At 41.6% G+C, this 22,500-nt stretch overlaps 2 protein-coding genes across 3 annotated transcripts in view; both read left to right on the top strand.

Moving 5' to 3' along the window:
* LOC128612881 (acetyl-coenzyme A synthetase 2-like, mitochondrial) overlaps positions 1-9,855 on the top strand; it is a 10,706-nt gene extending 851 nt beyond the window's left edge. The window contains exons 2-7 of the mRNA XM_053633352.1: positions 620-732; positions 2,474-2,600; positions 2,845-2,972; positions 3,061-3,124; positions 4,132-4,253; positions 7,014-9,855. Coding sequence (XP_053489327.1) covers positions 682-732; positions 2,474-2,600; positions 2,845-2,972; positions 3,061-3,124; positions 4,132-4,253; positions 7,014-7,190 — 669 coding nt within the window. The 5' untranslated portion in view covers positions 620-681 and the 3' untranslated portion in view covers positions 7,191-9,855. The remainder of the gene's footprint in view (positions 1-619; positions 733-2,473; positions 2,601-2,844; positions 2,973-3,060; positions 3,125-4,131; positions 4,254-7,013) is intronic.
* Positions 9,856-10,776: 921 nt separating this feature from the next.
* The window catches only part of crip3 (cysteine-rich protein 3), a 17,467-nt gene continuing 5,743 nt past the window's right edge, over positions 10,777-22,500 (top strand). Inside the window, exons 1-3 of one of the 2 annotated variants that reach the window (XM_053632980.1) lie at positions 10,788-10,884; positions 12,821-12,904; positions 17,501-17,595. In XM_053632980.1, the coding sequence (XP_053488955.1) occupies positions 10,842-10,884; positions 12,821-12,904; positions 17,501-17,595 (222 nt within the window). In that variant the 5' untranslated portion in view covers positions 10,788-10,841. Of the gene's footprint in view, positions 10,885-12,820; positions 12,905-17,500; positions 17,596-22,500 lie in introns of both variants that reach the window. The other variant, XM_053632981.1, reaches the window with a different exon arrangement.

The following is a 22,500-nucleotide window of genomic DNA, read 5'->3' as shown; positions in this document are numbered from 1 at the left end:
AATAAGAGAAAAAAAAACGCTGCTTGTGGTGTTAGTAAGAAACTGTAAAGAAGCGTAAACTTCTCTGTCCAGCTTCACCTCTGACTGTTACACAGTGCTGACACTGGAGACTCCTTCCATACCCGTTACATAAACTTATGGTTACAGAAAACTTCACCATATCAACAATTAAACATCATTAATCTGTTTATGTGGAGAGTCCAGGATTGAAGAGAATAATAATGTAATAATAAATAATAACAGTGTGTAAAGGGTGTGTGCTGCTTACAGCTGTATTCTGTGTTGAATGTTACAGTATATGAAGGTTAAAGGTGTATCGTACCTCACAGACAGCACTGATCATTCAGTTCAGTTCAGTGTTATGTGTACAGCGTGTTTAACAGTGGACATTCTCCCAGAGCAGCTTTTACAGAAATATATAAATTCAGGATATAGATTTTAAATGTATGAATTTTTCCCTAATGAGCAGGCGTAATGTTGCTAATAATTGAACTGGAGTCAGTGCCCGAGTTAAAATTACACTAATATGTTTTTTTTTCCACAAAGAATTCATAAATTATTAGCCATTCCAGGTTTTAGAGGTTACGTATTAACGTTATCCTGCTTTTCTTTTCCACAGAGACGGGCGGAGTGTGTATCGCACCACGGCCTGCAGAACCCGGCGCTGAAATACGACCTGCCATGGCCATGAGGCCTTTCTTTGGCATTCAGCCTGCATTATTGGACGAAAAGGTAAAGTCTGCTTCACTAACGTTTATTAGAGCATTTAAAATGATAAAGCTAGTACACGAAAGCCATATATTTGCCAGAATAAAACTGTACAGAGAATTATCTGACAAAATAATCCACCACGCCTGCTGTGTAACTATATAATCTAATCCCTATAGAGTCTGTATACTGTATATACCGTGATATCTATAGGGTCTGTAGTTACTATATATTCCGTAATCCCTATACAGTCTATATACTGTATATACTGTAATCCCTATAGGGTCTGTATTTTGTATATACTGTATATACACCGTAATCCCTATAGGGTCTTTATACTGTATATACTGTAATCCCTATAGAGTCTATACTGTATATACCGTAATCCCTATAGTCTGTATAATGTATATATTCTGTAATCCAAATAGAGTCTGTATACTTCATATACTGTAATCCCTATACAGTCTGTATACTGTATATACTGTAATCCCTATAGGGTTTGTATTTTGTATATACTGTATATACTCTGTAAGCCCTATAGCGTCTGTATACTGTATATACTCCGTAAGCCCTATAGGGTCTGTATACTGTATATACTGTAATCCCCATAGAGTCTGTATACTGAATATACTGTAATCCCATAGAGTCTATACTGTATATATCGTAATCCCTGTAGTCTGTATACTGTATATACTGTAAGCCCTATAGGGTCTGTATACTGTATATACCGTAATCCCTATAGAGTCTGTATACTGTATATACTGTAATCCCTATAGTCTGTATAATGTATATACTGTAATCCCTATAGAGTCTGTATACTGAATACTGTAATCCCTATAGAGTCTATACTGTATATAGCGTAATCCCTATAGAGTCTGTATACTGTATATACTGTAATCCCTATAGGGTCTGTATTTTGTATATCCTGTATATACTGTAATCCCTATAGGGTCTGTATACTGTATATACTGTAATTCCTATAGAGTCTATACTGTATATACCGTAATCCCTATAGAGTCTGTATACTGTATATACTGTAAGCCCTATAGGGTCTGTATACTGTATATACTGTAAGCCCTATAGGGTCTGTATACTGTATATACTGTAATCCCTATAGAGTCTGTATACTGAATACTGTAAGCCCTATAGGGTCTGTATACTGTATATACCGTAATCCCTACAGGGTCTGTATTTTGTATATCCTGTATATACTGTAATCCCTATTGGGTCTGTATACTGTATATACTGTAATCCCTACAGAGTCTATACTGAATATACTGCAATCCCTATAGTCTGTATACTGTATATACCGTAATCCCTATAGAGTCTGTATACTGTGTATACTGTAATCCCTATAGAGTCTGTATACTGTGTATACTGTAATCCCTATAGAGTCTATAATGTCTATACCATAATCCCTATAGAGTCTGAAGTTACTGTATATAACAGTCTCTCTCTCCCTCTTTCTCTCTCTCCACCCCTTGAATGTGGGCGTGCCTTTTCTCCTGTACTCATATTCTTGTGAGCTATTAAACACACACTGCAGTCTGGAGCAGCTCCAACACTGATAGGAAGTCATGTGTACTTACTCAACACTGACTTCCTGCAGTGATAACCACATCTCCTGAGAGTAGGGCACTAGAACATGCATATGCAATTTGAACACTGCCCTTCTTTAAAACCTGTTACAGTTGCACTAAAGTTCAGGTTCTTTTTATTAGAATATATTTTATTTTCCTGCTGTTTATCATGACTTTTATCACAGGGCCGAGTCCTGACGGGAAATGATGTCAGTGGCGCTCTGTGTATCGGCAAACCGTGGCCCGGAATGGCCAGAAGCATTTTTGGAGATCATCAGAGATTTGTAGATGCATACTTTAAAACTTATCCTGGTGAGTGCACTACTGTAAGCTATAATGAAGGGGGTGTGGCCTGTCTACATGTCAGTCTTAGTAAATGAGGTGGAGCCTGTCAATATCTATCATCCTTATGACTCATATATATTTCTGTGTCCTTTGGGTCACATGTAGAAAAGTGTGTTTCTCTTTTTATGTGTATAAAATGTTGAATTGTTAGCACTGTAATAAAGTCATGTGTGTGTGTATGTGTGTGTGTGTGTGTGTGTGTATGCTGTAGGTTATTATTTTACGGGTGATGGCGCGCACCGGACAGCAGACGGTTATTACCAGATCACCGGACGGATGGATGATGTCATCAACATCAGCGGCCATCGCCTGGGTACAGCGGAGATCGAGGATGCCCTGGTGAGAGGCGGAGCTATTCAAATATTTAAATGATGTTCACACATTTGATTGGCTGTTTGGGACTGAGCGAAGTTATGTCCTCCTGTAGGCCGAGCACCCGGATGTTCCCGAGGCTGCCGTCGTCGGAATTTTTCACGACGTTAAAGGAGAAGGTGAGACGGTCATGTGACGTTTACTCAGGAGTTTAATTAGAAATTTCATCAGAAGTTGAAGGTCACAGAAGTGTATTGATGAGAGTTTGGGGTCGGCCATTAAAACCGCCCCGGCCCCCAAACTGTGAAATGCCCGACCCCAATCTCTCCATCACTGCACTTCTGTTCCTTCCTTCAAATCTCTTCTCTTGTCTTTTCTCACAACATTACTCTTCTTTTAGTCTGTTAATGATGTTACTGTGTGTTATGTGTTAGAAACCATGTGTGTTGCAAAGCACTATATACATTAAACATATAAAGAAATAATCAAGAATAAGAATAAATGTAAGGAAGTTTTAAAAATTAGTTATTCATATATAAATCAGTCTCTGTTCCTTTAAAGTGTGGTGATTGAGTGAGTGAGTGAGAGAGTGAGAGAGAGAGAGAGAGAGAGAGAGAGAGAGAGAGTGAAGGCTGCAGAGGAAGTAAATAAAGCCTGCATTGTTGAGACTGCAGCGGGGTGTTTGGCGTCTCTGAGAGGTTCTTTGTCCTCGTTTCTTCATTCTGTGTTGTGTGTGTGTCTGTGTGTGTTTGTGTGTGTTTGTTCGGCTCACAGCGAAGCGCTGCATTTAATTTTAATTAATTAAACATCTCTCTCAGCACAGTAGAGAGAACATGCACTGAGTTTGTTTTAATAACTGAAATAGGGAATATTGGAAATATCTCTGAATATCTGACATGGTGAACTGAAAACTCTGATGTTTTTTAATTGTACTTACAAAAAAAAGGGAAAGAAAGCTGGTCAGACAACGCCCCCTAGTGAGCGCAATGTGACACGGTGTTATAAACTGTTAGGCAGTGAGACTGGAGTCTGTATTAAAGTCAGGATTATTGTTTATATTTATATATTTATGTTACTATAGTGTGTGTAATGTCAGTGTGTAATGTCAGGTACCTGATCGAGTCAGAAGAACGGTGAGGTTAAACCCACTTCCTGTTTTACGTGTAACCTCTTCCTGTGTCCTCAGTTCCGTTTGCGTTTGTGGTTCTAAAGGAGAATGGGTTGAAGAACCAGGAGGACGTGGTGAAGGAACTGAGACAGATGGTGGCCAAAAGCATCGCCAAATACGCCGTGCCTGACCACTTCCTGGTGTGTAAACACATCGGGTTTTATTGTAATAAAAACCATTCGAATTATAATAAACTGTTTTATTTAAATTAATGCTTCTCCAAGTCATATTGTTCTAATATTTTTTATTATTATAATTTATATACATACATCTCTCTCTCTCTCTCTCTCCCTGATGTTCTCTCTCTCTCGCTCTCTCTCTCTCTCTCCCTGATGTTCTCTCTCTCTCGCTCTCTCTCTCTCCCTCTCTCTCCCTGATGTTCTCTCTCTCTCGCTCTCTCTCTCCCTCTCTCTCTCCCTGATGTTCTCTCTCTCTCGCTCTCTCTCTCTCCCTCTCTCTCTCCCTGATGTTCTCTCTCTCTCGCTCTCTCTCTCTCCCTCTCTCTCTCCCTGATGTTCTCTCTCTCTCGCTCTCTCTCTCTCCCTCTCTCTCTCCCTGATGTTCTCTCTCTCTCCCTGATGTTCTCTCTCTCTCCCTGATGTTCTCTCTCTCTCCCTGATGTTCTCTCTCTCTCTCCCTCTCTCTCCCTGATGTTCTCTCTCTCCCTCTCTCTCCCTGATGTTCTCTCTCTCTCCCTGATGTTCTCTCTCTCTCTCCCTCTCTCTCCCTGATGTTCTCTCTCTCCCTCTCTCTCCCTGATGTTCTCTCTCTCTCCCTGATGTTCTCTCTCTCTCGCTCTCTCTCTCTCCCTCTCTCTCTCCCTGATGTTCTCTCTCTCTCGCTCTCTCTCTCTCCCTCTCCCTCTCTCTCCCTGATGTTCTCTCTCTCTCCCTGATGTTCTCTCTCTCTCTCCCTCTCTCTCCCTGATGTTCTCTCTCTCCCTCACTCTCCCTGATGTTCTCTCTCTCTCTGATGTTCTCTCTCTCTCCCTCACTCTCCCTGATGTTCTCTCTCTCTCTCTCTCTGATGTTCTCTCTCTCTCCCTCACTCTCCCTGATGTTCTCTCTCTCTCTCTCTCTCTGATGTTCTCTCTCTCTCCCTCACTCTCCCTGATGTTCTCTCTCTCTCTCTCTCTCTCTCTCTGATGTTCTCTCTCTCTCTCTCTGATGTTCTCTCTCTCTCTCTCTGATGTTCTCTCTCTCTCTCTCTCTGATGTTCTCTCTCTCTCTCTCTGATGTTCTCTCTCTCTCTCCCTGATGTTCTCTCTCTCTCTCTCTCTCTCTCTCTGATGTTCTCTCTCTCTCTCTCTGATGTTCTCTCTCTCTCTCCCTGATGTTCTCTCTCTCTCTCCCTGATGTTCTCTCTCTCTCTCTCTCTCTGATGTTCTCTCTCTCTCTCTCTCTGATGTTCTCTCTCTCTCTCTCTGATGTTCTCTCTCTCTCTCCCTCTCTCTCCCTGATGTTCTCTCTCTCTCTCTCTGATGTTCTCTCTCTCTCTCTCTGATGTTCTCTCTCTCTCTCCCTCTCTCTCCCTGATGTTCTCTCTCTCTCTCTCTGATGTTCTCTCTCTCTCTCTCTCTCTCTCTGATGTTCTCTCTCTCTCTCTCTCTCTCTGATGTTCTCTCTCTCTCTCTCTGATGTTCTCTCTCTCTCTCTCTCTGATGTTCTCTCTCTCTCTCTCTCTCTCTCTCTGATGTTCTCTCTCTCTCTGATGTTCTCTCTCTCTCTGATGTTCTCTCTCTCTCTCTCTGATGTTCTCTCTCTCTCTCTCTGATGTTCTCTCTCTCTCTCTCTCTCTCTGATGTTCTCTCTCTCTCTCTCTCTGATGTTCTCTCTCTCTCTCTCTCTCTCTCTCTCTGATGTTCTCTCTCTCTCTCTCTCTCTCTCTCTCTCTGATGTTCTCTCTCTCTCTCTCTCTGATGTTCTCTCTCTCTCTCTCTCTCTCTCTCTCTGATGTTCTCTCTCTCTCTCTCTCTCTCTCTCTGATGTTCTCTCTCTCTCTCTCTCTGATGTTCTCTCTCTCTCTCTCTCTCTCTCTCTCTGATGTTCTCTCTCTCTCTCTCTCTCTCTCTCTCTCTCTGATGTTCTCTCTCTCTCTCTCTCTCGCTCTCTCTCTGATGTTCTCTCTCTCTCTCTCTCTCTCTCTCTCTCTCTCTGATGTTCTCTCTCTCTCTCTCTGATGTTCTCTCTCTCTCTCTCTCTGATGTTCTCTCTCTCTCTCTCTCTCTCTCTCTGATGTTCTCTCTCTCTCTCTCTCTCTCTCTCTCTCTGATGTTCTCTCTCTCTCTCTCTCTGATGTTCTCTCTCTCTCTCTCTCTCTCTCTCTCTCTGATGTTCTCTCTCTCTCTCTCTCGCTCTCTCTCTGATGTTCTCTCTCTCTCTCTCTGATGTTCTCTCTCTCTCTCTCTCGCTCTCTCTCTGATGTTCTCTCTCTCTCTCTCTCGCTCTCTCTCTGATGTTCTCTCTCTCTCTCTCTCTCTGATGTTCTCTCTCTCTCTCTCTCTCTGATGTTCTCTCTCTCTCTCTCTCTCTGATGTTCTCTCTCTCTCTCTCTGATGTTCTCTCTCTCTCTCTCTCTCTCTCTCTCTCTGATGTTCTCTCTCTCTCTCTCTCTCTCTCTCTCTCTGATGTTCTCTCTCTCTCTCTCTCGCTCTCTCTCTGATGTTCTCTCTCTTCTCTTCTTTTTATTGCTATGTTAAACTCTTTCTTATAGGAAACACTTTGTTGTAGAACCTTTAAGGGTTCCTCCAGAGAGAGAACTGAAGAACCTGTAAGGGATGTAAATGCTGTAAGAGTGTAGACATTTAGAAGAAAAGGATCAGTATGTGTACTGGAGCAGGTGTAGAAGACTTTAGAAATGTTCTCTCTGACCTCGTCCTGTGTCCCCTCTCGGCGTGTCAGGTGGTGAAGCGTCTCCCGAAGACTCGCTCCGGAAAAATCATGAGGAGAATTCTCCGGAAGGTGGCGATGGGGCAGGTGGACAGGCTCGGGGACGTCTCCACGCTGGATGACCCCTCTGTAGTGACCGAGCTCATCGATACTTATCAGAGCTACAGGAACCGAGCGGCGACGGCGTGACATCACAGGGTGGGGGGCGGCGGGCTTTTGACAGGAAGGTCATCTGACAGACAGGAAGTGAGGGAGATGGTAAAGATGTGGTAGAGTGTATGTTTGTAATAACACTTTAATGACCTGTATGATATGATTACGTCATTCTTCATGGATACGGGTCATATCACAAATCCGGCATTAAACCCCGAAACTAACTCTCACACACACACACACACACACACACACACACACTCACACACACTCACACACACTCACACACACTTCCTCAGTGTGTTAATCATCATCTTATACGAGGGAAGAATTATGGAATCGTTTGTGTGTGTGTGTGTGTGTGTGTGTGTGTCTAATATAAATATGTGTTGATAATCAGACACCTGATAGACCAGAATATTTCAGAACCCAGGTTACAGCTGAGTTACACTACCTCTGTGTGTGGTTTAGGACGCAGCCGAGGTCATGACACTGACGCTGTTCATACTGGATTTTATTTTAGATCAATTAGAGAACGTAAACTGAAGAAAAAAACCTGTGATAATATTATAAACTGTGATAAAATGGTTAAGTTACTTACTGTGATATCAAAATATACAAAAATATCAGCGCACATGAGGCCACGCCCACAGCCACACCCACACAGGTTAGAGCTGTGAGATAACGAGGCGTGTCGTCAGGTCAAACACTAACGATAACTGACTAAAGCTCTCATCAGAACTGTGATCTTATAACCCTTCATAATGCGTCATAAACTCCACCAGAGCGCTGCGCACTCCTCCATCTAAACAATTATAAAACATGACGGAGCGCTTCAACTAAACCGTCTCGTATTTTACTCAAAATGTTTTCCTCGTTATGAAGTGTTCCTTAATTTATTATCATAAAAATACTGAAATGAACACAAACGTTAAACACTGTTCTGTACTGTGAACATTCTTATAAACTCTTTATAAAGCCTCGTAAACTCCAGGACATTTCAGATTATAAACTCTTTATAAAGCCTCGTAAACTCCAGGACATTTCAGATTATAAACTCTTTATAAAGCCTCATAAACTCCAGGACAGTTCAGATTATAAACTCTTTATAAAGCCTCGTAAACTCCAGGACAGTTCAGATTATAAACTCTTTATAAAGCCTCGTAAACTCCAGGACATTTCAGATTATAAACTCTTTATAAAGCCTCGTAAACTCCAGGACATTTCAGATTATAAACTCTTCATAAAGCCTCGTAAACTCCAGGACATTTCAGATTATAAACTCTTTATAAAGCCTCGTAAACTCCAGGACATTTCAGATTATAAACTCTTCATAAAGCCTCGTAAACTCCAGGACAGTTCAGATTATAAACTCTTTATAAAGCCTCGTAAACTCCAGGACAGTTCAGATTATAAACTCTTCATAAAGCCTCGTAAACTCCAGGACAGTTCAGATTATAAACTCTCCTCCATCAGAAGGAGAAATCCTAAGGATTGTTAATATTATTTATAAACGATTATAGTGAAATAAGGAGAATGATTACATTCATACACAGTTATAACGTTTACCAGCCGCAGTGGAGGACTTAAGACTTTGTTAAGACGTTGAGACTTCATTAAGACTTTATTATTAGAGTTTATAAAAACTTTCTGAAGTATTAGAGATAAAATAGAAGTAAATGATGTCACAGTTATAATGCTTTATGACCACAGGGTGTAGAGAGAGTTACTGTACTTACGTTAAATAAGCAATAATAAAATAAACTGCATTAATGAAATAAATCTGATTTATTCTCTTATCGTGTGATTATATTATAATCTCTCAGCTGTGAAGATGGAAATTTGTCCAACAGAACGTGTTTATGTTTAATCGGAATTTTAAAAAATAATTTCTGTTTGTTTTCTCTCAATCTGACGATTTCACCTCTGACCCCAGAACCCTGAGGTCAAAGGTCAAAAAGAGGAGCAGAGTGAGCGGCTAATCAGAACGATTAATGAGTCGTCTAATTAAAGATTTTCTTCATCTCCTCTTTCCTCCAGTTTAAAGTGTTCCCTCTCTACCTCTCTCTTTCTCCCTCTTTCATTACATTACATTATATTATATTTATTCATGTAGCAGACACTTTTATTCAAAGAGAATTACAAGTGAGAAAATACAAGCAAGGAGATACATCAAGCAGAGAACAATACAAGTAGTGCTACCGTACAAGATCTTTAACTGAGTTCCAGAAGAAGCAAAGTGCACAGTTTCAAGTGTTTCCTCTCTCCCTCTTTCTTCCTCTTTCTCTCTCTTTCGCCCTCTTTCTCCCTCTTTCTCCCTCTTTCTCCCTCTTTCTCCCTCTTTCTCTCTCTTTCTCCCTCTTTCTCTCTCTTTCTCTCTCTCTCTGCACAGTAAACCTGCCTCTCTGAACTGCTCGTGTTTGTGATTGAATTATTTCGGATCGGTCATACAGTTTAAAGCTGATAACCTGTGATGATGATGATATGATGATGTGAAGATGATGAAGTGATGATGATATGATGATGAAGTGATGATGATATGATGATGATGATATGATGATGTGAAGATGATGAAGTGATGATGATATGATGATGTGAAGTGTGTAAAATGGGACACGGATTTAGGAGCTGAACTTTAATGCTTTATTTACAGTCTGGAACTGTGTTTAGAACTTTCAAATAAAATCCATCTGATTAATGATCTTGTTTTTATTGATGTAGTTTTTAGAACAGTTTATAGACTGTATAGAAAAATAAAAGGTTCTACAATGCTTCCTTGGATGGTTCTTCAGGGTTCTGACTCAGAACTGCGTAAGGAAAACCTCTGTGTTCTGAAGGTTCTGAACAGAGGAACAGCTGCATTAGTTTTAAAACATGCTAATCAGAACTATGTTATTTTGTGACTGTGATATAAAATGAGCTGTTATTGCTGTGTGTGTGTGTGTGTGTGTGTGTGTGTGTGTGTGTGTGAGAATGAGAAACAGTGTAAAGTGCTTTGTAGAACATTTACCTGGTGTGGATTAATTTTGAGCTTGAAGTGTGTTATTCCTTACCCCCCAAACTCCCCCCCCCCCCCCCCACACACACAGTGCTTTATGATTACAATAAACACCTCAAATGACAAATATATAACTATGGTTTACAGTCTGTGACAAAACATGACCAATAGAGGGCAGCAGTGTAATCAATAAATCCATCAACAGCCTCATTCTTACACACACCATCAACATTGTGTGTGTGTGTGTGTGTGTGTGTGTGTGTGTGTGTGTTGTTTATGGAACTATTAGAGCTTATACTAGTATTTAATTATTTATCGTCATAAACAACTGAAACTCTATTCACACCGAATTTTAATTCAGCACACACACACACACACACACACACACACACACACACCTAAATATACAGTCAAGCTTCTTCTTATTATTATTGTTATACTCACCGTCTCTTTGAACATTAAGCAAAATAAGAAAGCAAATATACATTATATAATTATTAAAGACGAAGTAGTAATGTTTTGTTGTTGATGTTTTTAACTGACGTCTCATGGACCAATGAGAAGAGCGGAAGTGGGTCGCGCGACGGTGGGGGCGGGGTTTAGCGTTCTCTTAAAATGTAAGAAGAGCCGCGCGCGTCTCCTTCTCCCTCAGTCTCACTCCTCTATCACTCCATCTTCACTCCTCTATCATGACCTCCAAGTGCCCTAGATGTGAAAAGCCAGTGTTCTTCGGTAAGAAATGAAAGTCTCTTCCTAATTCTGCACTTATTTCACTAAAACAGTTTTTATTTCAGTGTCAGTGCGAACGAGAGAGTTAAAGGGAATTTGAGAGAGTTTGTGAAAGTGTTCAACTCATACAGTTTTACATTTTAGTGAATGATATGTTTACAGTCAGATATATTCCTGTGTTTTATAGGATTTATTCTGGATGTTGATTATTCTGACACCGAATCTCTTCCTGAGACATATTTTCTTTCTCTACATTTTTCCCTCGTACACTCTAAATGCACTACACAGGGTATAATAATAATAATAATAATAATAATAATAATAATAATAATGCTGCAGGGTATAGAGGTTCGTTTTAGCTCCATACAGGAAACACAGGGCACGAGACTGGATGCAGGAGATTTTATTTTATACCATAAAAGAGAATTTAGATTTTAATACACAGACTTTCTACAGACCTGCTCAGATATCTACAGTGTAGTGGACATCTCTCTCTCTCTGTCTCTCTGCCTGTATCGCTCTCTCTCTGTCTCTCTCTTGCTCTCTCTCTGTCTCTCTCTCTCTATCTGTCTCTCTATCTGTCTCTCTCTCTCTGTCTCTCTGCCTGTATCGCTCTCTCTCTGTCTCTCTCTTGCTCTCTCTCTTGCTCTCTCTCTCTATCTGTCTCTCTCTCTGTCTCTCTCTCTGTCTCTCTCTCTGTCTCTCTCTCTATCTGTCTCTCTATCTGTCTCTCTCTCTCTCTCTATCTGTCTCTCTCTCTCTGTCTCTCTGCCTGTATCGCTCTCTCTCTGTCTCTCTCTTGCTCTCTCTCTCTCTATCTGTCTCTCTCTCTATCTGTCTCTCTATCTGTCTCTCTATCTGTCTCTCTCTCTCTCTCTCTCTCTATCTGTCTCTCTCTCTGTCTCTCTGCCTGTATCGCTCTCTCTCTGTCTCTCTCTTGCTCTCTCTCTGTCTCTCTCTCTCTATCTGTCTCTCTCTCTGTCTCTCTCCTGTCTCTCTCTCTCTCTCTCTCTGTCTCTCTCTCTATCTGTCTCTCTATCTGTCTCTCTCTCTCTCTCTGTCTCTCTCTCTCTATCTGTCTCTCTATCTGTCTCTCTCTCTGTCTCTCTCTCTGTCTCTCTCTCTCTGTCTCTCTCTGTGTCTCTCTCTGTGTCTCTCTGTCTCTCTCTCTGTCTCTCTCTCTATCTGTCTCTCTCTGTGTCTCTCTCTCTCTCTCTCTCTGCCTGTATCGCTCTCCCTCTCTCTCTCTCTCTCTCTCTCTCTCTGTCTGTCGAGCACTTTCCTGTGCTGATAAACTTTGCGAAGCATTGTGACTGTTACAAAGCGCTGACACTGGAGACTCCTTCCAAGTTAAATAAATGTCTCCTTACAAAAAAACCCAAACCACATCAACAGCTATATGTTTAATTTGTTAAAACTCCAGGTTTTTAAATTCAGTTTATTATTAGGCATAGATTATTAGACAGTCCACTGTATACGTCCCTGTGAATGAGTAACTTCTGAAGTGATTAAGTCTGTAGATAAAGTGGATATAAATGTTTACCCCCCCCCCCCCAAAAAAAAAAAAAAATTAAACTGCAGGTTTTTGTGATGTAAAAAATGAGGCTAAGATAAATCATGTCAGATCTTTTCTCCACCTGTAATGTGAAATTGTGACCGAAAACAACCAAGTAAAACAGATAGGAATGTTTTTGGGAAGACACCTTATGCTTGTAATACAGATCTAATCTCCTGTGCACAGCCCTCCTCACATCATTCCACAGGTTTCTGATAGGATTTAGATCTGAGCTCTGATCGGGTCATTACAAAACATTGATCTTCTTCTTCTGAAGCCGTTTCTTTGTTCACCTTCAAGCTGGGAGGTGAAATGACGCCTGCAGATTTTGTGATAAAATAGATTGGATTTGGAGCTATCCATGATTCCCTCTGTCTTGACTAGAGCCCCAGTCCCAGCTGAAGAGAAGCAGAACCACAGCACGGTGCTACCACCACCATGCTTCACCCTGGGTATGGTGTTCTTTGGGTAATAAGCTGTCTTGTTCTTGCACCAAACATATCTTTTACAATTATGCCCATAAAGTTCTACCTTGGCCTCATCAGACCAACACATTTTGCCACATGGATTTAGACCTTAGTGCACATCAAAGGTTAGAGTTAATCCAGGATAAAATATATAAAAGGTGAGTGAAATTCTTACAGTGCTGAGATCCATTTGAAGGAATAGAAGTGTGTATCATAAATAATGTAGCAGGTGTAATGTATAAAATATAAATCTGTTTAAGCATATAATTACACTGTGTGATAATGTGTGAGTACAAATATAAACCATGTATAATTAAATACTGCAGTGAGGATAGCGTGGAAAAATGAATATGTGCATGTAAACATGTGTAAAGTGATGAGTGCACTCATTACAGGAATCTGCACATTGCAGTTTAACGTCTGGCAGTTTGGGGCGATTTAGTTCAGCTTGGATGTTTGCTTTTTGTGAGAAAGTGTTTCCGTCTAGCTGCCCTACCCCGTCACCCCGACATGAAGGATATGAGAGATTGTTGTCACATGCACAGAGTAATCATTACTCACCAGAGGTTCCTGCAGCTCCATTCATGTTGCTGTAGGTCTCTCAGCAGTGTTCTTGTCCTTTAGTCGGTTTTGAGGTACGTCCTGTTCTTGGTGATGTCACTACGGTGCTCCATTTTCTCCACTTGTTGATGGCCTTCACGGTGTTCCATGGTACATCTGATGTTTTGAAAATTATTTTATATCCCTCTCCTGAGCGATTCCTTTCCACAGTGTGATCCAGTACATGCTCTGTCAGCGCTTCGGCTTCAGCAGTGGGATGAAACCAAGAAGATGTGAAGAAAATCCTACAGAAACAGATGGTCTTTATTTAGGGTTGATCAGAATCACTTCATTGATGACAGCTTTATGATAATTACTTTTGAACATGAGTTTGATTGCAGTTGGTTCATTACGAGTACAGTCACATGACCCATTATAAAAGGGTGCACATACTTATGCAGCCAGGTTATTGAAAGTTTTCCCCCCTTTCTGTTTGTTTTTCACTCAAATGTTGTTGGTCGCTATTTCACATTAAAGGTGGAAAAAGATCTGAGGATTTATTGTGGGTTCATTTTTAAACAGGGGGGTGTAAACTTTTTATATCCACAGTATGTCTGAGGTGTGAATGTTGTGGTTATGCTGAGTGCACTATGTAGGGTGTAGGGTGTGGGAGTCAGTGTTTTTAGTGGAGAGGTGTTTAGTGTCTTTAAGGCTCATTAATGTTCCCCTCTTTTGTTTTTCCATTATGTCCTACTGAGGGAACAAAATAAGAGCTTACGCTGAACTTCATCACGTCTGACTTCTGCACTGACCAATGCACATTCCTGAGGTGTTCCTCACACACACACACACACACACACACACACACACACACACACACACACAGAGCTCTGTGGGAGGTACTGGACAAACATGTGACATTTACAAGTCCTAAAGGCACTAATCCTATAGATCCCTACACCCTACTACAGGGTGACATGTAGTCACTTTTCCACCCTACCTAGTGCACTACATGTCCTGTACAGATTCATTTGGGATACAGCCTGCTAGTGTCTCTGTAAATGTACTATAAGGGCTGAGATAATGACCCCTATACCCTAGACAGGTCACTAGAGAGCCATTTGACATTCTGATCCCTGCTCCCTTCACATGTGCACTATATAGAGTACTAAATAAAGTGTTCTAGATCAGTGCCCTATATCAGGTCCCTACAGGAGAGTTTTTTGTGCTTGTTCTGCGCGCTCTTTCACAGAGATGTTTGTTGGTAAATGAGACCTTTTAGCTGTACTCATGTTTGACGCACGTGATTTGAAGGGTTCTTTGGCTGAATGCACGTTGTGTTGGTGTCATGTGACGCGTCTCGGCCCAAACCTGCGGAACAGTTTGAAAAATCCTGGAGGGACTGCTGTAGGCCGAGGACAGTGCCACTGGATGAAATGTTAAGTGAAGGTCTAATAAGTTTGAGATTGAGCTCGTTAGTGTTTGTGTAAGTGCACTATGTAGGGTACAAAATAGATTTGTATTCAGTTTCCACACCCTATTATGTGCCCTATATAGTGAGTAAAATAAGGGTTCTATAGCCTGTATTATGTCTATTGGGGGTTAAATACCTAGTTTAAATGCACTAATTACACTGGGAATGCAGTAATGGTTCCTAATACATTTGGGAATCACATCCCTATCTCCTATATACAATAAGTACACCCTACTTAGTGCACTTTAAGGTCAATTCCATGTTTGAGAGGACTATATTGGTTCAGATTATGATTCAGGTCCAACTCACAATACTCACAGCTCCCTACTGGACAGATAGCACACTAAATAGGGTGTAGGGGTTTATTTCATTCCCTGTGTAGTACATTAATAATAAATAAACAGGGAGCACAATAACTCCTTAATGGAAATATAGTGCACTAGACCTGCTGTAATTATTATTTATTATTGTTTTCCTCAGAATTTGGAGGTCATATTTTCATATACTCAATAAAAAGTGTTCTTTAGGGAATCTTTCTTTAAGAGTTCTCTGCTTCCAAAACATATTTACTTCTGCAGAGAAGTAGAGTTCCTCGGAGGGACAACTGAATTATAAGAGTATGGTTATTTTTATTTAATCTCATTCCTTAAACTCCTCTAACAGCATGTCCTCAATTTAACAACAATTACAAGATTTATTTATTAAAGAACAAAACATCATACTTTTTATCCGTTTACAGTTATATTTAATGTTCAGTGAAATGAGTGCATTCCTGTTGTTGCTGTACGTTATAGCAGCTATAAATACTCGTTCCCTCACCATCCCTCTCTTTATTCCCTCTCTCTTTATTCCCTCTCTCTATTGTCTCTCTTCATGCTAATAAGACAGAATAATCAGTGTGTGGTGTTAGTGAGAAACAGTAAAGAAGTGTAAACTCCTCTGTTCTGAAGATGTGGGAAAATTTAAAGTTACAGCTTTACCTCTGACTGTTACACAGCGCTGACACTGGAGACTCCTTCCTTACATGTTACATAAATAAGTACGTGTCCTTGTAAATGAGCTGTTACTATAGAAATGATAACGTATAATATAATAATAAAAATATAAACCTGCACTATTGTCAGAGCTGCTGTTATAGAAAACTAATCAACACCTTCAGACCCAATCGGAGTCCAGGATTCAACAGCACTGTGGTGTAAACATAAAATAATTACAATCTGTTTATCATGGCTATAGGTTTATGTTATGTTGAGTCAGAACACTGAACAGTACAGTTTCTTGGAGCAGGACTGTGACTGCGTGTGGCGTGGCGTTGTGGTGAATTGTTTGTTTGTGTTTACCTTTGAAAGTTTGGACTTTCTTTCTTTCTTTCTTCTCTGCTGGTTGAGATTGATGCAGGAGTCTGAGGTTCATCCACAGTTCCTTTATTTCTGGGTTTAATGACATAGTTCTAGTCCATATGTTCAGGAGAAAAATCTGTTTGGGACTTTAGAGTTTCCTTTAGAATATATCAAAATCAAAACCTTCAACATGCTGAAATCCAGATGTTAAGTTTGAGTTTGTGCACTAGAAGAACACTAGCTTTGTCCATGTGATTAAATGATAGGCCCATCAGGCCAAGGATCCGTTAAAAATCTCAAATGAAAAACTCCATCTGCAGATTCTAATGTGATGTACTTTGTGATATCTCAAAGTAGAAGTCATCTTTTACATATTATCCAAAAAAAAAATCACAATAAAACCACAAAAATAAACTGAACACTATCAGTCAGGAGCACATGTTCATGCAGCTGCCTTTAGAAGCGCCACCTAGAGGACTACTCTATGTAGTGCACTTATATAGGAAGTGAATGGATGAGTCTGAAATTGCTCCTAATTGGAATTATAGTGCACTACATAGGGTGTATATGTCAGCATATAATATTTTATATGATATTGTAATATCTCATATTGTATAAGGTATATAAAAAAAACCCCTTTAAACCTCATATATATTTTACTGTTATGAGTTTTTAACTTTTCGGTGGGAGACGACAGGAAAGAGAAAAGAGCGAGCGTCTCCTGAAGTCTTTATACTGAAGAAAAAGTGAAAAAAACATCTTTCCCCACAGGATTCAACACGATCTTTACCAACATGTCAGTTCAGACAGGATTTATTTCACCTGGAGTTATTTCTACTGCTCGGTTTATAGAAGAGAAAATACACCATAATTAGTAATAAAGAAATGACTGAGATGACGGATTAAAATCCCAGAGATACTTCGGGAATAATTACATTACACACCTCCACATGGAAAACTAATCCCGTATGAACCGGGGTGTAGATAAGAAGCAGGGAGCTGAATCCCAAACACTACTGTGTAGGACATGGAGTTTATACTCTCTATAATTACTGTGTGTGTGGGTGTGTGTGTGTGTAATTACAGTACAGCCCTCAAACACCGTCATCACAAATGTAAACAGTAATTGTGTAAAAAACACTAATAGTCACTATTTTAACACATGACAAACACTCAGTGGACATTTTCACAATTGTGTGTGTGTGTGTGTGTGTGTGTGTGTGTGTGTGTGTGTGTGTTGTAGGCGAGAAGGTGAGCTCTCTGGGGAAGAACTGGCACCGTTTCTGTCTGAAATGTGAACGCTGTAATAAGATTCTCTCTCCTGGAGGCCATGCTGAGGTAAGGACGCACAACTCTGACCTCTGACCCCAATGACTCAGAGTTAGAGGTCAACAAGGAGAATCTGAAATCAGGAACAGAGAGAGAGAGAAATAGAGAGAGAGAGAGAGAGGGAGAAATAGAGAGAGAGAGAGAGCATGAGAGAGGGAGAAATAGAGAAAGAAATAGAGAGAGGGGAGAAACAGAGAGAGAGAGCATGAGAGATGGAGAAATAGAGTGAGAGAAATAGAGAGAGAAATAGAGAGGGAGAAATAGAGAGAGAAAAATAATATATATGTATATATATATATGTGTGTGTGTGTGTGTGTATAGAGAGAGAGAGAGTCAGATTTGTGGAATGACAGTGAGATATTCTGTGTCTTCAACAGAAAATGTAAATCATAGTATTATTAACCACACACACACACCCACACACAGACACACACAGCCACACACACACACACACACACACATACAGACACACACACACACAGACACACAGACACATACACTCAGAGACACATACAGACACACATACAGACACACACACAGACACAGACACATACACACAGACACATACACACACAGAGACACATACAGACACACACACACACACACACACAAACAAAAACAAACACACACACACACACACACACACACAGACACACACACAGACACACACACACACAGGTGCAGTATTCATTTCAGCTCCTTTTTAGATCAGCCTTCCTGCTTTTCCTGCTATTGTTATAAACCTTTATATACAGTTGTGTGCAAAAGTACTAAAAGAAGTAAACACGGCTTCTGCAGCATACTATTTTAAAAAATCAACATTTCCTGCAAAAGTTATTTTTTATTTAAAAACAAAAAAATAAAATAATAATTTAGATTTACATTTATGACATTTAGCAGATGCTCTTATCCAGAGCAATTTATAGAAGTGCTTTAGCATCTCCTGCTGAGCTGAGCGTAGCAGTGTGGTGGTGAGGGAGAACTTAGCAAGGTTGAAAACAAGTCACGCAGCTGCGTTCTGGATCAGTTGCAGAGGTGGAATGGTTCTCAGAGGCAGAACTGCAGGAGCGAGGTACAGTAGACCAGTCTCGAGATGAGCAGAGACTGAACCAGCACCTGAGTGGCCTGTGTGGAGAGAAACGGACGAATCCTTCTGATGTTGTGAAGGAGACATCGACATGAGCATGTCTGATTAGTAGTGTGAGAGGAGAAGGATGTCTGTCCATGGAGAAGATGTCTGTCCATGGTTACACCAAGGTTGTGTACAGAGACAGATCTGAGGGCTGAGAGTTGCCCAGGGAGATCACATGATGCATCTCCAGGAACGTACAGTAGCTCAGTTTGGCTGGGATTAAGTTTCAGCTGATGATCTGCCATCTATGATGAGACATGCTGAGATCTGTGCACATTGCAAAAAATTACATCTTAACAAGTGGAAATACCTTTTATATAGTCGACTCTATCTAGTATTTCCTATTATAAGATTACAGTAAACCTAATATAATTTTATTAAACCCATTTCAAGTCATTTGTACTCATTTTAAGCTTGAAATAATCTTGTTCTATTGGCATATAATTTTGTTTATTTTAAGCTTTTATTTCTAGAAAGAAGCAAAAATATCAGCCAAGAGAATAAGAAAACTACACGCCTGAAATGAGTAATAATGTCCAGAAATTGGTTTAATGATCTTTTATTTGGTTTATTGTAATCTTATAATAAGAAATATTAGATATATTTGACTATATTCAAGATATTTTCACTTGCTAAGATGACATTTTTTGCAGTGCAGAAACATGAGGGTCTAGGGGAAGAACGGAGAGGATGAGTCGAGTGTCATCAGCATGGCAGTAGTATGGAAACCCATGTGAGTATATGACCTCACAGAGAGAGCGGGTATAGAGGATACGACCTCACCAAGAGAGCGGGTATAGAGGATACGACCTCACCGAGAGAGCAGGTATAGAGGATACAACCTCACCGAGAGAGCAGGTATAGAGGATACGACCTCACAGAGAGACCGGGTATTGAGGATACGGCCTCGCCGAGAGAGCGGGTATAGAAGGTACGACCTCGCCGAGAGAGCGGGTATAGAGGATACGACCTCACAGAGAGAGCAGGTATAGAGGATACGAACTTACCGAGAGAGCGGATATTAAGGATACGACCTCACCAAGACAGTGTGTATAGAGGATACGACCTCACCGATAGAGCAGGTATAGAGGATACGACCTTGCCGAGAGAGCGGGTATAGAGGATACGACTGCCTAAGAGAGTGGGTATAGAGCATACGACCTTGCCAAGAGAGCGGGTATAGAGGATACGACCTCACAGAGAGACTGGGTATAGAGGATACGACCTCGCAGAGAGAGAAGGTATAGAGGCTACGACCTCGCAGAGAGAGCGAGTATAGAGGATACGAGCTCACGAGAGAGCGGGTATAGAGGATATGACCTTGCCAAGAGAGCGGGTATACAGGATACGACTTCACAGAGAGAACGGGTATAGAGGATACGACCTTGCCAAGAGAGCGGGTATAGAGGATACGACCTCACAGAGAGAGCAGGTATAGAGGATACGACCTCGCAGAGAGAGTGGGTATAGAGGATACGGCCTCACGAGAGAGCGGGTGTTGAGGATACGACCTCACTGAGAGCGCGGGTATAGAGGATACGACCTCTCCGAGAGAGCGGGTATTGAGGATACGACCTCGCAGAGAGAGCGGGTATAGAGGATACGACCTCACGAGAGAGCGGGTGTTCAGGATACGACCTCACTGAGAGCGCGGGTATAGAGGATACGACCTCTCCGAGAGAGCGGGTATTGAGGATACGACCTCGCAGAGAGAGCGGGTATAGAGGATACGACCTCACGAGAGAGCGGGTGTTGAGGATACGACCTCACTGAGAGCGCGGGTATAGAGGATACGACCTCTCCGAGAGAGCGGGTATTGAGGATACGACCTCGCAGAGAGAGCGGGTATAGAGGATACGACCTCACGAGAGAGCGGGTGTTGAGGATACGACCTCACTGAGAGCGCGGGTATAGAGGATACGACCTCTCCGAGAGAGCGGGTATTGAGGATACGACCTCGCAGAGAGAGCGGGTATAGAGGATACGACCTCACGAGAGAGCGGGTGTTGAGGATACGACCTCACTGAGAGCGCGGGTATAGAGGATACGACCTCTCCGAGAGAGCGGGTATTGAGGATACGACCTCGCAGAGAGAGCGGGTATAGAGGATACGACCTCACGAGAGAGCGGGTGTTCAGGATACGACCTCACTGAGAGCGCGGGTATAGAGGATACGACCTCTCCGAGAGAGCGGGTATTGAGGATACGACCTCGCAGAGAGAGCGGGTATAGAGGATACGACCTCACAGAGAGAGTGGGTATAGAGGAAACGACCACACCGAGAGAGTGGATATAGAGGATACGACCTCACCGAGAGAGCGGGTAATAAGGATACGACCTCACCAAGAGAGTGTGCATAGAGGATACGACCTCACCGAGAGAGTGGGTATACAGGATACGACCTCACAGAGAGACCGAGTATTGAGGATATGACCTCACGAGAGAGCGGGTGTAGAGGATACGACCTCACCGAGAGCGCGGGTATAGAGGATACGACCTCGCAGAGAGAGCGGGTATAGAGGATACGACCTCTCCGAGAGAGCGGGTATTGAGGATACGACCTCACTGAGAGCGGATATAGAGGGATGACAGAAGAGGCCCCTGGACACCAGAGCCTTGTGGGACACCAATGGACAGTCTGCATGGAACAGAGGTTCTCCATGTCACTTGATGAGTGTCTCTCAAGGTAGAAAGCAAAACACTGCCATGCTGTGACACTAAGCTTCAAGACTGTGCCATGCTGAAGGCTGCTCAGAGGTCAAGGAGGATGAGGACTGACCACAGGCATTTGGTAGATGCCCTTATCCAGAGTGACTTACAGAAGTGCTTTGAAGTCTCTATCGATAACTGCATCCTGATATTGGCTCACTATGTCATGGACTAAGTCCTAAAAGTACCCAATTAAATATTATTACATATCTATGAGTGGCAAAAGTATGTGCACCTCTAGGATTAGCAGTTAATCTGAAGGTGAGATTAGAGTCAGGTGTTTTCAGTCAGTGGGATGATGATCAGGTGTGAGTGAGTGACGTCCTGCTTTATTTAAAGATCAGAGATCTATCAGAGTCTGATCTTCACAACACATGATTGTGGAAGTGTATCATGACATGAACAAAGGAGATTTCTGAGGACCTCTGAACGAGAGTTGTTGAAGCCCATCAGTCTGTAAAAGGTTACAAAACCATCTCTGAAGAGTGTGGACTCCACCCATCCACAGTCAGACAAATTGTGTACAAATGGAGGAAATTCAATACAATTGTTCCCCTTCCCAGGAGTGAAGACCAACAAAGATCAGTCCAAGAGCAAGACATGTAATAGTCCACGAGGTCACAACCCAGGGTAACTTCTAACCAACTACAGGCCTCTTTCATATTGTCTAATGTTAATGTTAATGTTCTTGAGTCCACCATCAGGAGAACACTGAACAACAACGGTGTGCATGGCAGGGCTGCAAGGAGAAAGCCTCTGCTCTCCAAAAAGAACATTGCTGTCCTTCTGCAGGTTGTTAAAGATCACATGGACGAGCCAGAAGACCATTGGAAAAATGTTTTGTGGAAGGATGAGAACAAAATAGAACTTTTGGTTTAAATGAGAAGCGTTATGTTTGGAGAAAGGAAAACACTGCATTCCAGCATAAGAACCTGATCCCATCTGTGAAACATGGTGGTGGTAGTGTCATGGTTTGGACCTGTTTTGCTGCATCTGGACCAGGACGACTCGCCAGCACTGATGGAACAATGAATTCTGAACGATACCAGCGAACTCTAAAGGAAAATGTCAGG

Source organism: Ictalurus furcatus, chromosome 9, assembly GCF_023375685.1.
Source record: "Ictalurus furcatus strain D&B chromosome 9, Billie_1.0, whole genome shotgun sequence".
NCBI lineage: Eukaryota > Metazoa > Chordata > Actinopteri > Siluriformes > Ictaluridae > Ictalurus > Ictalurus furcatus.
This window is presented reverse-complemented; position numbering and strand designations above follow the sequence as displayed.